At 39.1% G+C, this 15,440-nt stretch overlaps 1 protein-coding gene across 2 annotated transcripts in view; it reads left to right on the forward strand.

The window, feature by feature from the left end:
* The window catches only part of LOC112049645 (double-strand-break repair protein rad21 homolog), a 29,888-nt gene that overhangs the window by 8,080 nt on the left and 6,368 nt on the right, over positions 1-15,440 (forward strand). The window contains exons 9-20 of one of the 2 annotated variants that reach the window (XM_024087625.2): positions 501-648; positions 1,243-1,463; positions 2,006-2,125; positions 2,687-2,774; positions 4,861-4,932; positions 6,742-6,861; positions 7,362-7,421; positions 8,193-8,321; positions 9,978-10,340; positions 10,663-10,844; positions 12,699-12,791; positions 13,819-13,992. In XM_024087625.2, coding sequence (XP_023943393.1) covers positions 501-648; positions 1,243-1,463; positions 2,006-2,125; positions 2,687-2,774; positions 4,861-4,932; positions 6,742-6,861; positions 7,362-7,421; positions 8,193-8,321; positions 9,978-10,340; positions 10,663-10,844; positions 12,699-12,791; positions 13,819-13,992 — 1,770 coding nt within the window. The remainder of the gene's footprint in view (positions 1-500; positions 649-1,242; positions 1,464-2,005; positions 2,126-2,686; positions 2,775-4,860; positions 4,933-6,741; positions 6,862-7,361; positions 7,422-8,192; positions 8,322-9,977; positions 10,341-10,662; positions 10,845-12,698; positions 12,792-13,818; positions 13,993-15,440) is intronic. The other variant, XM_024087633.2, reaches the window with a different exon arrangement.

Genomic DNA, 15,440 nt, shown 5'->3' on the forward strand with positions numbered 1-15,440 from the left:
TCGGAAATTGATAAATTTACGAAAATGTGGACGTAAAATAATACAATTTATCTCCCGTTTAGAATCCTACGAAAGTTTATAAACTTCCTAGTAAATTGATAAACTTACGGATCTTGTTATTTTCCGGTGACATATATAAACCATCAGTTTTATTTTATAATTTAAACTATCGTGAGTGTTATTCATATTAATTTATTATGAAATACGGCTTGTCGGGCATACTCCGACGTTATATCACGTGAGTTTTAGCCGTGTTTCATGATAAATTAAACTTTCAGTTTATATACAGAAACACGCTGTGTGACGTTAACTTTAAAATGTTGTTATGTTTATTAAAATGTTATAATGTTACGATTTCACACCCGCGCAGTATTTCCCCCTGTCGCCCGCATATCGTCGGAGTGTTATCAGTGAACTTGCCAGACCTATAAACATGAATTCCATCTGATTCTAAAAGTCCCAACAGAAAAAAAAAATCATATGTGATTGCTATGTTTCAGGAGGTGGATAGTACGGAGACGGCTGAAGAGGCAGCTCCCCCTGCGGAGGCTCCAGCCACTCCGGCTCCCGTGGCGGACTCCACCACCTTGCTGCAGAACGACGAGGAGTCCTTCGCCTTGCCACCCGTCGACACCACAGTACTGAGAGGTGGGAAATGTGTCTTATTTTATGTGTTTATACAATTGACCTCTTATAATACAATTGGAAAACAAACCCTTTTATACAAAAAAATATTTTTTTTAATCTGTTCATGCGTCTTCGAATAATAGGTGAACATACAAAAAAAAAAGTATTCTGAGCAATTGATAACCTCCTCCTTTTTGATGAAGTCGGTTAAAAAATGACGCACAATCATGAAGAAAATTTCAGTCAAAAAGTGGCCAATTTTGCTTTGACAGTTTTAGAATTATTGGTAAACATATATACTTATTCGAATCGAAATCGCACACAAAAGATTCCAAGTCAAAGTCAAAGTTTATTGATTTCAATTAGGCTTAGTTTACAAGTTCTTTCGAAACTCCAACGAAACAGAAAGAGATAGAGGTGAATTCGAAACTCGTCCTTGCGAGTTATAAAACAGAATAGCCTAGCTGTAGGCCTAAGAAGCGCCAATAGAAATCTCGTGAAGAACTGAAGAAGAAGCGGACGAAAAAATATATTTTTCTCTTTACTAGAAAGGAAGTTATCAAAGCTTTGATTTATTTGTACATATTTAGTTTTAATTATAATAATTGCTCACAGGAATAACCAAAGCGAAGCGGAAACGCAAGCTCATAGTCGACGAAGTGAAGAACATATCCGGTGAAGAGATGAAGAACCAACTGAGCAACACGTCCGATATCGTGACGACGCTCGACCTGGCGCCGCCCACTCGCCGCCTCATGCACTGGAAGGAGACCGGGGGCGTCGAGAAGTTGTTCACTCTCCCCGCTAGGCCGATACCTTCCAGAGTTCTGTTTAAGGTGATATATTTGTTTATTAGTCTACGAAGTGCACATATCCGGTGTAGAGATTAAGAACCAACTAAGCGACACGTCCGACATTGTGATACAGAAAAGCATATTTATTTATTTATAATTTTACGAAATACTTATAACATTAATGCAACATCAATTACAAAACAAAGCAAATAAAATGAAAAAAAGAGCAAATTGAGACTCATTTTAGTCGCAAAGTGCGTGGTAACTGAAGGATGGCGGTTAAACATTAAAGTTTTACTATTACTAATTAGCTGCCGCTGCGCGGTTTTACCCGCACGGTTCCCGTTCCCGTAGGAAAACGAGGGTAATATATAGCCTATAGTCTTCCTCGATAAATGAGCTATCTAACACTGAAAGAATTTTTCAAATCATACTAGTAGTTCCTGAGATTAGCGCGTTCAATCAAACAAATTAACTCTTCAGCTGTATATATTTGTATAGAAGTATAGATAAATAATTGTTCCATAAATTATGCAAAGTAACTCTACACTAACCATAGTTAACACAACAACATGTTGTTGTAGAAGTACCAGAGCAACATGACGCTGCGCACCGACCCCGAGGAAGGCGACGCGGCGCGCTCGCCCGACCCCGCCGACGCGCCCGCGCCCCGCCGCGGCGGCAGGAAGCGCAGGAATGAAGACGTAAGTAAGACTGTCCCTAGGTGTCGAACCGGAAAGCGCAGTATTGGTCGACTAGGTGGACCGAAGGACCCAGTTAACGACTTCTATGGATTACAGAAAGTCGTTGGATGTTGTTTTAGCAGACTCAAAAGTGATTGCAAAAATAAGAAAACTAATGTCGAACAAAGGTTATGATTCACAACATTTTTCAGGAGTTCAGGACAACTTAATTAACAAATCAAACTGTAACCAAAATAAGACCCTAGAATGGCAGAGAATGACCTTGAATTAAGTCACGCACTTGTGAACGTTGTGTGTAGGTTTAAAGGCGCCTTTGACAGATATCTAACACTCCCCTTTTAAACTCAAGTCACACTCCCCGTCTATCCCAAGTAACCCATAAAGAATTACACAACACGAGATGTGGACGGCTCGAACGCCACGAGCACACTGAAGCCGTCCGTACCGCAAGTCGTTGCAACGCGGCGATAACAGTTGGTTGGATTGTTGGTTGGTTGGATGCTGGCTGCTCAAGGTGTTTGCAATGAATATTGTACACTCGTAACTTGATGTTTCCACCAGGCTATTCATCCTCCCGAGACGCCAGCGCCGACTCCCCAGGACTTGGAGCCTCCGACTCCAGTGCCTCAAGACTATGAGCCATCTATTGGTGAGTGTCACAACTGTATCCATATCATCTGCTTATCAATTTACCATCGTACTAATATACAATCACTTGTACTACTAATCATATGTTTACTGCCCATTTAATATTAATAATCTATGTGTGTTATCTCTTAGCAACATTGTTATTTTGTTAAATTTCATATTATTTTTTACCAACTGGGTTTTCTTAATTTTTTTTTTTTTAATATAATTGGTACAGTGCTTTATTTCACTTGAATTTCGTGTATAGTCTGTGTTATATTTTTGTATAGAACATTTGTCATTATGTTTATTTTTATTTTGACCCATAATCTTCTTTTCCTTTTCCACATAGCAAAAGAATACATAAAGTGATAGACAGATGTGCATATTTTAATGTGAACAAAATTTTTTACCTTAAAATTAAGTGAAAAGTAAGTGGGTAAAGTAGATGGTCCAAAATTGGATGGAGCCCAGGATTAGTCATTATACCCTGGCGGATATAAAAGAATTTATTAATAATAGTTATTTTTTATTAACTATTTTTGATTATACAAATCTACGACTTTACTTTAATTGTTTCGAAATAATATTCATTCTCTCCTAAGAAATGCAACACTAATATGGGTAATTATGGCGGATTTATGACGTTTTCAATGCAATAGTCGATTTGACGTTTGCTGTCAATGGTCATGTCATAGTTGCTTTAATATATGCTTGCTTTGCTTTATCTTGATATAACTCAAAAACTGGGGTTTTAATTTTATTTATTCACTTATTTAGATTTTAAAAAACCTTGTATTTTTTTAAATTTTAATGATACGGGGTACAAGAGTGGACCTGAAATGGACCATCTCCTTTGTATACGTAATAGCAATGTTGCAAGAGATCATTGACATTTTACAGATAAATACATAAAATAATGGCGGTACACACATCTCAAATTAGTTTTAAATGTAAATAATAATGATCACAAAATTGTACAAAGTTTGTGGGTCCCATTCACTCATGTTGAAGGTGTATGGTGGATGATTCACTTCTTGGTGAAATGTTTCTTCATGAAAATCAGCATTTTAAATGTAAAATTGTGTTAAAAGTTCCATTATCACTCTGCAAACTAAAATTCATTGTTTATGCTTTCATTTTAACGGTTTGATAAAAAAGAAACAGCTTACATTACAAGGATTACATTACGTCCTCGACTTTGCCGCGTAGAACTTGATTAGTCATATGTTGTTCCCTTGGAGTACTTTGAGAATAAGCCTACCGACGACATAAAATTTAAAAAATAAATTTTACTTCATTTTGTACGTTTTGTAAGCTGTCTCTTTCAATAAAAAACAGGCCATACATTTTCCTCGAAATAAATATATGTATAAAAATTAACTAAATTATGAGCACCGAGTGACTAACATACAGCTTCTTTATAAATAATGGTCGCCTAGGATAGAGAATATGCAGCAAGTCAGTTTGTAGTCAAACTTCCTTTGTCTGAAGATAGGAGGTGAATACGATACTCGCACTTGCGGGTTATACAAATCATTTTATTTCCATCATACAAATTTCCGAATATCTGATTTACATGCCTAGAATTAAGGGCTAACTAACACCCGCAATAAAACAAAGTTGCCGCTCTACGTCTGTATTATAATGTTACTATGTTCATTGTAGCGTCATACCTTTTTGAAAGTCCTCATTCTAATATATACCTTATCTTCTATATGTTAAAGTTACATTTTGCAAGCCGTAGAAACTTTTGGGAAATTTTGGTCCCGCGAACGTTTGACAGTACATGTAAACCGGGATTTTCACGGACATTGACGTAGATGCTGTATAGTCTATACCGCTTCATTTGTTGTCCTTATGTTGTGATACTTAAAGTGTAAGGCCTGGTTAACTGCCTATATAACATGCACCGTTACCACGGACCTACATTTAACTAGACACCGTGTTCCTATTTAATACTATAAATCCTGTTCTGAAAAATGCATTAAGTTAATGAATTGGCACTAATTTTCGGGAACGATTGAATGGACGGTTCTCGGTGTCTAGCTAAACGTAAGTCCGTGACATGTCACTAACTAACTCACGGTGTGGTCGATGCGGCGTAGAGTCGGAGCGCGTCCCCGAGCCGTTCCAAACGCCGCGCCACGAGACCGACGTGGAGCCACCTAACACCCCAGGTACACTATTACTCTGGCTCTGGCTAACTCTATTTTAATTAATAATAATTTAATTAATGAAGCTATTGTTAACTATAGCTATTTATCAGTAGCTTCATTGCTTTCATTAATTATTAATTAAAATAATATTATGTATAGTGCGACACAAAAAAGTACAAAATAAAAGAGGGCGCTGTAGTCACTTATTCTCGTTCTTATGGTAACCCTGTGTTCTGTCATCCACTTGGGATTGCAACTACCTTGATACTTGATAATAATTGATATTTTTTTCTATACGTAGTCGTAGGTAATATGTTCTTATTTCAAATAAGATCATCTGTTGCAAATAATATTACTATCTAAATACGAGTAAATTAATAATATTTGGAAAATACTTGTATCATGTGTATGGGTACTAAGCTGATTACATGATTTACTTTAATTAAATTAAAAAGAAAGTAAATCTCATCTAAATAAAAGATATTTATTGCAATTTGTCTGGTAATTAACCAAATTTCCACTATGATTTTAATAATCTGATAAAACTATCAATAATAATAGGTTGCTCTATAATGACAGATCTTTGTGATAATTACAGTAAATGTGGTGTTGCCATGCAACGAGTTTACTATTTTTATTAACTTCTACTCTTTTATGTCTAACTATTTTAAGAATTTGGCATGGTTTAATCCGCCTAATTGATTTCACTTTCATGATGAATAACCTTATTTCCACATTATTAGTAGACTCGATTACCCGGACTAATTCTTGTCATAAGGTATTTGGATAATCGTAATGATTTTTAAAATCAGGATTTATTAAAAAAAATATTGAAGATATTGATTTGATATTTGCAGTCTGAATAGTTGTGAATTCTCTCAAAGATATCCGGATAATCGAGTTTTTACTGTATTTGTAAATACTAAATCGGTTTTAATGGTAAGTAATGGCTTTTATATTCATGGGTATCGTTTTCTTTTTCTATCCATTTTCATGTTCATCTATAGTCCATGGGCCCTGGAATAAAAAAAATCATTTATGACCATGCTGCTCAAACTTTGTGAATGTGATATTTGTAGCAAGTCGGACAAAATTTTGGACATATTGAACCATGATGAAAGATGAAACCTTTTCCTTCCAAGTCATCTCCTTGACTTTGGTGTGTCCGATGACAAATATGTCTCCTGAAAATTTGTTTTATCTTTATCTATCATGCAAAGCTCGGCTCTGATTTTGTAAACATTATTAGGTTGGTGGTTGAATATATTTAAAATACTACGGCGTTCCTACTTCAGTTTCTTACAAATTCGCCTGGCTGTTTGTCTGTACACGTTATAATATAGTAGTTGACTCATATCAAATTTAATATAAACAATAATTATTTCCTGTAGTATCACACTTCACACTATCACATCACACTAATATTATAAAGGCGAAAGTTTGTGTGTGTGTAAGTATGTTTGTTCCTCTTTTACGCCGCGGCTACTATAGCGATTTGGCTGAAATTTGGAATGGAAATAGATTTAACACATAGGCTTTATCCATACATAGTAGCTTACATCCCGGTAAAATCTCTGGTTCCCGCGGAATTTGTGAAAAACTGAATTCCACGCGGACGAAATCGCGGGCATCCGCTAGTATTGATATAAGGGTTCGAAATATATCGATATCAATTTATAAAAGTAAAGGATAAGGATTTCAAAAAATGCTTAATTTAAAAATTATGTATTTATTAAAATTTTCTACACGTCAAAACGCTGTCGTCCATTTTGTGACGTCACGATGTTACCTAAAGCAATCAGCCGATAATAGAATATTGTAATAATTTAGGTATGCTGAGTTCTCTCGGTGCACCGCTGACCCCTGGCTCGCTGGGCCCCCTGACGCCGGGCACATTGCTGCAAGGGGGTATTACTCCCGGAAGCTTGCAACATGGAGCTATGACACCAGGTTAGTTGTGCTTTTATTGGTAGGAATTGACCGAGAATAGTTACCACCCCACTGGTGAAGCAAACATCCATATGATCCTTTAATCATATGATAGCCCACTGGACCTTTGCCCCCGATTCCGCAGGGCGTAGGTTCGAATCCATGCCTGCACCTCCATTCACTTTTTAGTTATGTGCATTTTAAGAAATTAAATTTCACGTGTCTCAAACGGTGAAGGAAAATCGTCGTAAGGAAATCTGCATACCTGAGAGTTTTCTTAATTCTGTGTGTGAAGTCTGCCAATCCGCATTGGGCTACGTGGTGGACTATTTGGCCTGACCTGTCAGTCTCTCAGAGAGGAGACTCGTGCTCGAAAGTTAGCGAAATATAGGTTGGTAATGATGATTCACGATCTATCAAAAAAGCAATCTCTGAGCGGCCGGACTTTACATGTATTTTTCTCTTAGATAATTAGAAGATTATTATTCACGTAATTTATGACACACTATTTACTTCATCAGGAGGACTGACGCCTGTGGGACTTCAACACGGAGAGCAGCCTGAGCTAGCCTTGCACGGAGGTACGTTCATGACATTAGCGGACCTCCGCACTTTCAGCTGCGTAGTTTCCTTTCCCTAGGGAATATAGGTATAAAATATAGCCTATCGTTATCGCTGATTAGTAGCTTTCCATTGGTGAAAGATTTATTAAAATTGGTTCAGTAGTTTCACGAGGTACAAAGAAACAAACAAACTCAAAAACTTTCTAAAACTTAACAATATAAGTGTTAAAGGAGGATGGCGAAAGTGGGAGTCACACTTAGAAGTGTCGTACACTTGTACATTTGTATTAATTAAAACTATTATTTTATAAGATATTTGTATAAAAAATATTGAGATTTTATAGAACGGGAATCAAGATTACTTCTATACTTAGCATAGTAAAATTGTTCTACTTGTTGCCCGAGACCGAAACGCCTTGTCGTATTTATAAAGCAATCACGCAGTTGTATGTCAGGGGCGGTGTTTTTCAGTATAAAATTCACATTTATTCGTATGCATAGATAGGGTATAGGTAATTTTAAGGTATATCTTTTTTCTCCCTGCTTTTCAAGATTGGATTCCATTTGCTTTTTTCTTAGTTTAATCACGATTAAAAACTATTAATGGGTTACCATTATGTACGGTACTTCTATCTGCTAGTACCAAAATACATGCAACCTCGCCATTCTCCTTTGTAGCTCACAATTCTGTTATAAGGTGTTTTATTGATAGCAATATCACGCGATTTTGCACTAATATTGATTTGATGACTATCTATAAATTCAAAAAGCTTTCTCACACTTGTTCAGGAATGACTCCAGGAAGGATGACACCGGGTGGAATGACGCCAGGATTGGGACTGGGAGGAATGACGCCCGCGGGACTGGCTCACGGTGGGATGACCCCCGGAGTGCTACATCATGGATCTATGACGCCAGGTAAGGGAATATTTAGCTTTTTATGAATATGTAGACATAGATCTAGGCCTCAAGTTGTCAATATGTCCGATAAAGTTTTGTGGGCCTTTAAGACTTTCATGAGACAGTTGAAAATAAAGGGGAGGATGACTAGGGGAAGTTGGCACAGCAGACATGTAAGCAAATGGAAAAATATAACTAGAAATCGGTCCACTGGCGATCTTCTAGTATATGCCACCCACATCTGGGGTGAAGCCATTGAGAAACAAGGCGAAGCCCTTGCTGTTTCCCTCGATATTTCCAAGGCCTTCGACCGGGTATGGCATGCTAGTCTTCTTAGCAAACTACCGGCGTACGGGATACCTGATGGCTTCTGTAAATGGATTTCTGACTTTCTGAGGGAACGGTCATTCCGAGTAGTAATTGACGGATGCTCATCTGACCTAATGGCTGTCAATGCCGGTGTACCTCAGGGGTCTGTTCTCTCCGCTACACTGTTTTTGCTTCACATTAACGATCTGCTGAATCCCGGTATCTTTGGGTACGCAGATGACAGTACGGTAACGGAGAGGTACATGTCCAACTCAAGAGCCAGCGGTGCTGAAGTCCTAGAGCTTAGAAAGGCCCTGGTTGAGCGCGTTAACTTGAACCTGGAGATGGTGTCTGACTGGGGTGACGCTAATTTGGTTCATTTTAATGCAGTAAAAACTCAGGCGTGTCTTTTTTCTGCTAAAAGGAGCCCTTTCACCTTGGCTCCCTCTTTCCAAAGTATATCCATTCCCATCTGTGATAGCATCGAGCTATTGGGTGTTAACATATTCTCCAATCTCAACTTCGGGAAATGCATCGAGAATAAGGCTAAGACAGCAGCTAAAAAGTTAGGCATCCTAAACAAGGTAAAGCGGTACTTCACATCAGAACAACTTCTCACCCTATATCAGGCACAAGTTCGAACCAGCATGGAGTACTGCAGTCACCTATGGGATGGCTCTGCTAAATACCAACTCGCTGCATTAGACTCGGTTGATCGTCGCGCTAGGCGTATCATAGGTGATGAACCGTTGACAAGAGCAAAATTGCAAAGTCTTCAACACCGACGCAACGTTGCCTGTCTATCGGTCTTTTATCGCATATACTTTGGAGAGTGTGCACAGGAACTTTACGATCTAGTTCCTCCGTCCCCATTTTACCACAGAACAGCGAGACGCCGTGAAAAATGGCATCCTTTTGTTGTCAACGTGCAATCAACCCGCACGAAACGTTTTGCGTCAACGTTCCTAATAAGAACTGCCAAAATGTGGAATGCCCTTCCGGCGTCTGTGTTTCCTGACACGTATAATTTGTGCACCTTCAAGGCAAGAGTGAATAGGCATCTTCTAGGCAAGCGCGCTTCATCTTAGACCTCATCATTGCTTTCCATCAGGCTTGATTGTGGTCAAGCGTAAGCCTATACTACATAAAAAAAAAAAAAAAAAAAAAAAAAAAATCCCTAGATAATTTAGAATGTGTTTAGAAGTTAGAATGAAAAATTAACTGAATGATATTATTGAATTAAAAAAAAGTAAAATAATTTTAAAAAATTAAGGCTATGTAGGGTACTCGTAAAAAAAGAGTATGTTCCAAGTAATGAAGAAAAACACAGTTTGATAAATTTCCAATATACTTTTGTTGAATTAGGTGGCTTAGACCATGGAGGTATGACACCAGTGGGACTTCAGCATGGTGGCATGACGCCAGCAGGTCTCCAGCACGGAGGAATGACCCCAGCCGGCCTTCAGCACGGAGGAATGACCCCAGCCGGACTTGCGCACGGAGGAATGACCCCAGCCGGACTTGCGCACGGAGGGATGACGCCTGCTGGTCTCGCACATGGAGGGATGACACCAGCGGGACTCGCGCATGGAGGAATGACGCCAGTAGGACTCGCACACGGAGGGATGACGCCGGTAGGACTCGCTCATGGAGGGATGACGCCAGCGGGACTGGCACATGGAGGAATGACGCCCGGTGGATTACAGCATGGAGGCATGACGCCATCAGGTTAGTTATATTTTTTAATTTAAGTAATTACGTGATTCGCGAATACGCGGGTGTTTTGTTTATTACCAAAACATTTGTGTTTATACTCCATTCCATGTACATTGTCCAACTTTGTATACAACACACACAGTCTACGACATTTTGGTTTTTCTAATTTTTCTTTCTGTGTCACACATCACACCCTTATTTGCATGAATTGAAGTTTTACTATACACTAAAGTAATTCAATTTAAGCAGTTTACGGCTTATACCCTCATAAATTTTCGCCTTTACAATATTATTGTGATTGTTTTTGTGTGTGAATACCATCCTTCGTCTCCAGGTCTTCAGCACGGAGCCCTCCTCCAGCACAGTATGGAGCAGCTGCCGATGATGCCGCAAATGGGGGGCGAACAGCACCCCCTGCTGGCGCAGTCGGTGCCCGCGCCGCACCAAACACACCACGACCTCAACACCGGCCCCATGGAGCCGCTGCCTTTACCGTTGGATCAGGGAGATTACCAGGTGAGCATCACATTATTATCAGATGATACCGCAGATGGGGGGCGAGCAGCATCCTCTGCTGGATGATCTTAATACTGGCCCCATGGAGTCACTGCCATTGCCGTTGGACCAGGGAGATTACTACCACTTTATTCGCGCGTTCCGTTTTTTGTGCATCGGTAAAATGCCCAGTCGTAGCTACGATCAGAGGCCATATCACAAACCCCCGGCCGAAGGCCGATGCACAATAAAGTGCGCGGCCGAAGGCCGCGCGTTCCGTTTTTTGTGCATCGGTAAAATACCCAGCCGTAGCCACGATCAGTGGCCATATCACAAACCCCCATTTTGTTTAGGTAAAATACCCAGCCGTAGTCACGGTCGAAGGCTGTATCATAAACTCCCGGCCGAGGGCCGCGCGTTCTGTTTTTTGTGCTTGGGTAAAATACCCAGACGTAACCACGGTCGGAGGCCCTATCATAAGCTCCCGGCCGAAGGCCGGTCTATAATAAAGTGCGCGTTTTTTGTTCTTGGGTAAATTGACCAGGAAAAAAGGAGGACTTTTCATACAAACTTTTTACCCCTATTTCACCGCCTTCAGATTTTATTTTCGTTATAAAAAGTATACTTTATCCTGCTCCGTATTATATTCTCATATCGTGCTAAGTTTCATTTGAATTCATTCACTAGTTTCAGCGTGATCCCCGGTCAACAAAAAATACGGACAGACAGACAGACAAAAAATCAAAACAAATATTTTGTATCGATTGTATAATGCCCTCTAATAAAATTTTTTAATATATCTTCTATGTACGGAATTTGACAGAAGTATAGATTAGCTATTGCGCCAAATTCGTGCTATTTTTGTTTGTTGGCCGGAACTAATTTCATAAAGGCCCAAAATTAATGATCTCCTTTTAGGTCTATCTAATAAGTAGTTATTGCTTGAAACAGTAATAAAACTTGCATACCATTATACGATAAAAAGCAGACAATGTGACTATTTAAACACAAAAAGAATTATCCAATTTGAACCTGAACTTTCAAGTAGTTCCTATGATTAGCTTGGCGCGTTCAACCAAATAAACAAACAAATTGGTCAGTTGAGTATAGAATATGTGCCTCAATATCGATATTACACAGTTTTAGTGGAAAACTCGTTTCTCCAAATAACGCCTGCGAATAAATTTGAGCAATCCGGTTTTTTCAAGATAACTTTTTTTCTATCTGTCCGATCTTAATGAAACAAAGCCTATATGTTGCCCTGAACTTTGCTTAATCTATTTGTGAAAACTGCATTAAAATCCGTTCAGTAGAACCAGAGAATAGCGCGAACATACAGACAGAAGAACAGACAGACAAGAAAATTAAAAAAAAAATATTTTTGTATTCTATTGCTCTTTTCTAATCGCCCTAAGTTGATTTTAGTTAAATTTGGGCTTAGTACAGACACTCGATTATTATAGTATAGATAGATAGATAGATGCCACGGCAGATGGGGGCGATCAGCACCACTTGCTGGACGATCTTAATACTGGCCCCATGGAGTTGCTTTCATTGCTATTATATTATCTGATGTAGTCGCAGTTGGGGTGCGTTCAGTACCCCCTGCAGGTGCAGGTTATGTAACTGTGTAAAAAACAATGAAAACCCTTATTAACCCTTGCTAGGCCCGACTGCCCGATACTAGGCCACTGTGTGGAAGTAGCTATAGGACGTTCATGACTGTTTGTTTAAAATATTATTAAAATTTCCTATGTTACTAACTGTACTAATTTAATTTAATAAGTAAGATAAAAATGTTACCTACTAATGTACTAACAATATATGGATTTGTAATTCTGAAATAAATTATATTATTATTATTATTTATTTCAGAGTGGCATGCAAATGACGAACTTAGGATACGACGATCAACAAGGCCACCACAGTCCGACGCACGACTACGATCTGCCGCTCAGTGTTGAGAATGTGAGTATTGTACACAATTTCGAATAGGCTAGTTGACATTTTTTTTTAATGTTATTAAATAGTTCATTATGGTTCTAATACATTGAAAAAATCATATTTTTTTGAGACGTGGTTACATGGAAATTTTAGTTTTTAAATATGTTCTTGACAATTCGAGCCAAATCGCCTGTCGGCTATGACAGTCTATTTCAATTGTTTCATGACGTCACTATAACAAATCCCTTACAAACGGAGCGTTTTACAAAAATATTAGTTAACAATACGTCTAACTAAACGTCAAACTAACGTTTAGTACATCAAGTGTGTTGGTGACAAAATGGAAGACAGCGTTTTTGACGTTTGGAAAATTTGAAAAAATACGTGATATTTAAATTAAGTTTTTTAAATTGATACTGATATATTTCAGACTCTTGTTCCATGTACGTCTCAAAAAATCCATTTAAAAAAGTGTCAACTAGCCTATTATTTCATTATAAAGGAGAACCGGCAAAAACGTATAGGAGCCTGCCTAAATAAATACCAGTACCAATAAATACCAATAACAACACGCGATATATCATTGCATTGGATTCTTTATGTACTTGAATTTTTGTTGTGACAGGAAGTACCTGAGTGCTGTGTGAAAAAAGTTTTGACAAAAAATTAACTATAAAATATGCGCTCGCATGCCACTTCCACACTCTTCACTTCTCTCACTTCCATTGTTAATCATATCTTACTACCTAGAGAAGTAATATTTTTTATATTGATCAGGTTAATATTTTTGCCAGTAACCGTGTTATAACGTAAAACTTGTTAGACCAGTTTAAGACGTTTTAAAGAAAAATATTGTTGTTCTTTTTTGAGCCATAATGTGTAAGTAGCATTTTTTGACCTTATTATTTATTAAAGTACATAAAAAATCCTACCCGTTTGTATATAGTACGTTGTTATTGGTATATCGGCAGGAATGCCAGTTCGCCTTTCCTCTAAGTAATGTCTGCTTTTATCCAATATTTTATTGGTCTCTCTCTCTTTTTCTCTGCAGACGGAGGAGAGCGAGCGCGAGGCGCGCGAGGCGGGCGAGACGGAGGAGCAGTTCGAGGAGCGCGTGCTCAACCGGCGCGCGGCGCAGCTGTTCGCGGCGATGCGGCCCAAGCTCGTCACCGGCGTGGAGATCAGCTTCGTGGAGTTGGCGCCCCGGCATAACAACAGGAAACAGGTTTGTTCTCTTGCTCTATACGATTCATCAGCATCATCTTTTTTTTTAAAGAATACTGCCATATCTTTTATAATATGATCAATATTCCCATTCCCCTCCAACTAGTCGGGAAAGACTGTGCGTACGACAATAGACCAACGGGGCGGGGATCGAATCACCACCTCTCGGTGATGAGTCCAACCGCTCTAACTTGAGATATTGAGTCTATGCTATCATTGTAAGGACCCTCGTCCGTACTATAAGAGAAGCAAATCACTGGCTCATTCCTACACTGGTACGACCGCTCCGGTCTAGCGTCGGTGACAGACTGCCTCATTGCCCCCACCACCAATGTACATGAGGCAGTGTATGTAGGTATCTATTTAGTAGACACAAACACTACAATCATCATCATCATCATCCATCATCTTCATTATCATTATCATTGTAATGTAAGGACCCTCGTCCTTACTATAAAAGAAGCAAATCACTGGCTCATCCCTACTCTGGTACGACCGCTTAGGTCTAGCGGTCTAGCGCCGGTGACTAACTGCCTCATTGCCCCCACTACCAATGTACAAGAGACAGTGTATGTAGGTATCTATTTAGTAGACTCAAACACTACAATCATCATCATCATCATCAACATCCTTGTAAGGGCCCTCGTCCTTACTATAATAGAAGCAAATCACTGGCTCATCCCTACACTGGTACGACCGCTCCGGTCTAGCGCCGGTGACAGACTGCCTCATTGCGCCCACTACCAATGTACATGAGACAGTGTATGTAGTGTAGGTATCTATTTAGTAGACACAAACACTACAATCATTATCATCATCATCATCATCATTATCATCATCATCATCATCATCATTGTAAGGACCCTCGTCCTTTCTATAAGAGAAGCTCTACACTGGTACAACCACTCTGGCCTAGCACTGGTGACAGACTGCCTCATTGCCCCCACTACCAATGTACATAATCTATTTAGTAGACACAAACACTACATCATCATCATTATCAACCTATATTTGGCTGAGCTGAGCGCGAATCTCCTCTCACAATGAGAAGGGTTAGGCCAGTAGTCTACCACGCTGGCCCAATGCGGATTGGCAGATTTCACACACATAGAGAATTAGGAAAATTCTCAAGAATGCAGGTTTCCTCATAGTGTTCTTCCTTCACCGTTTGTGACACGTGATATTTAATTTCTTAAAATACACAACTGATAAGTGGAGACAAAAATGTTACTGATTGCATTTTTGGCATCAGTATCGATCAGTAATCACCCGCTGATAATTATTTAGGAAATATATTTCATGTACAGAATTGACCTCTCTCTAAAGATTTATATTATAAACTAGCGGACGCCCGCAACTTCGACCGCGTGAAACTCGATGTAAACTTTCAATTACCTCTACCCTACCCCTACCCTACCCTTAGGGGTATAAAAAATATATGTTGGCCTA

Source organism: Bicyclus anynana, chromosome 10, assembly GCF_947172395.1.
Source record: "Bicyclus anynana chromosome 10, ilBicAnyn1.1, whole genome shotgun sequence".
NCBI classification, from domain to species: domain Eukaryota; kingdom Metazoa; phylum Arthropoda; class Insecta; order Lepidoptera; family Nymphalidae; genus Bicyclus; species Bicyclus anynana.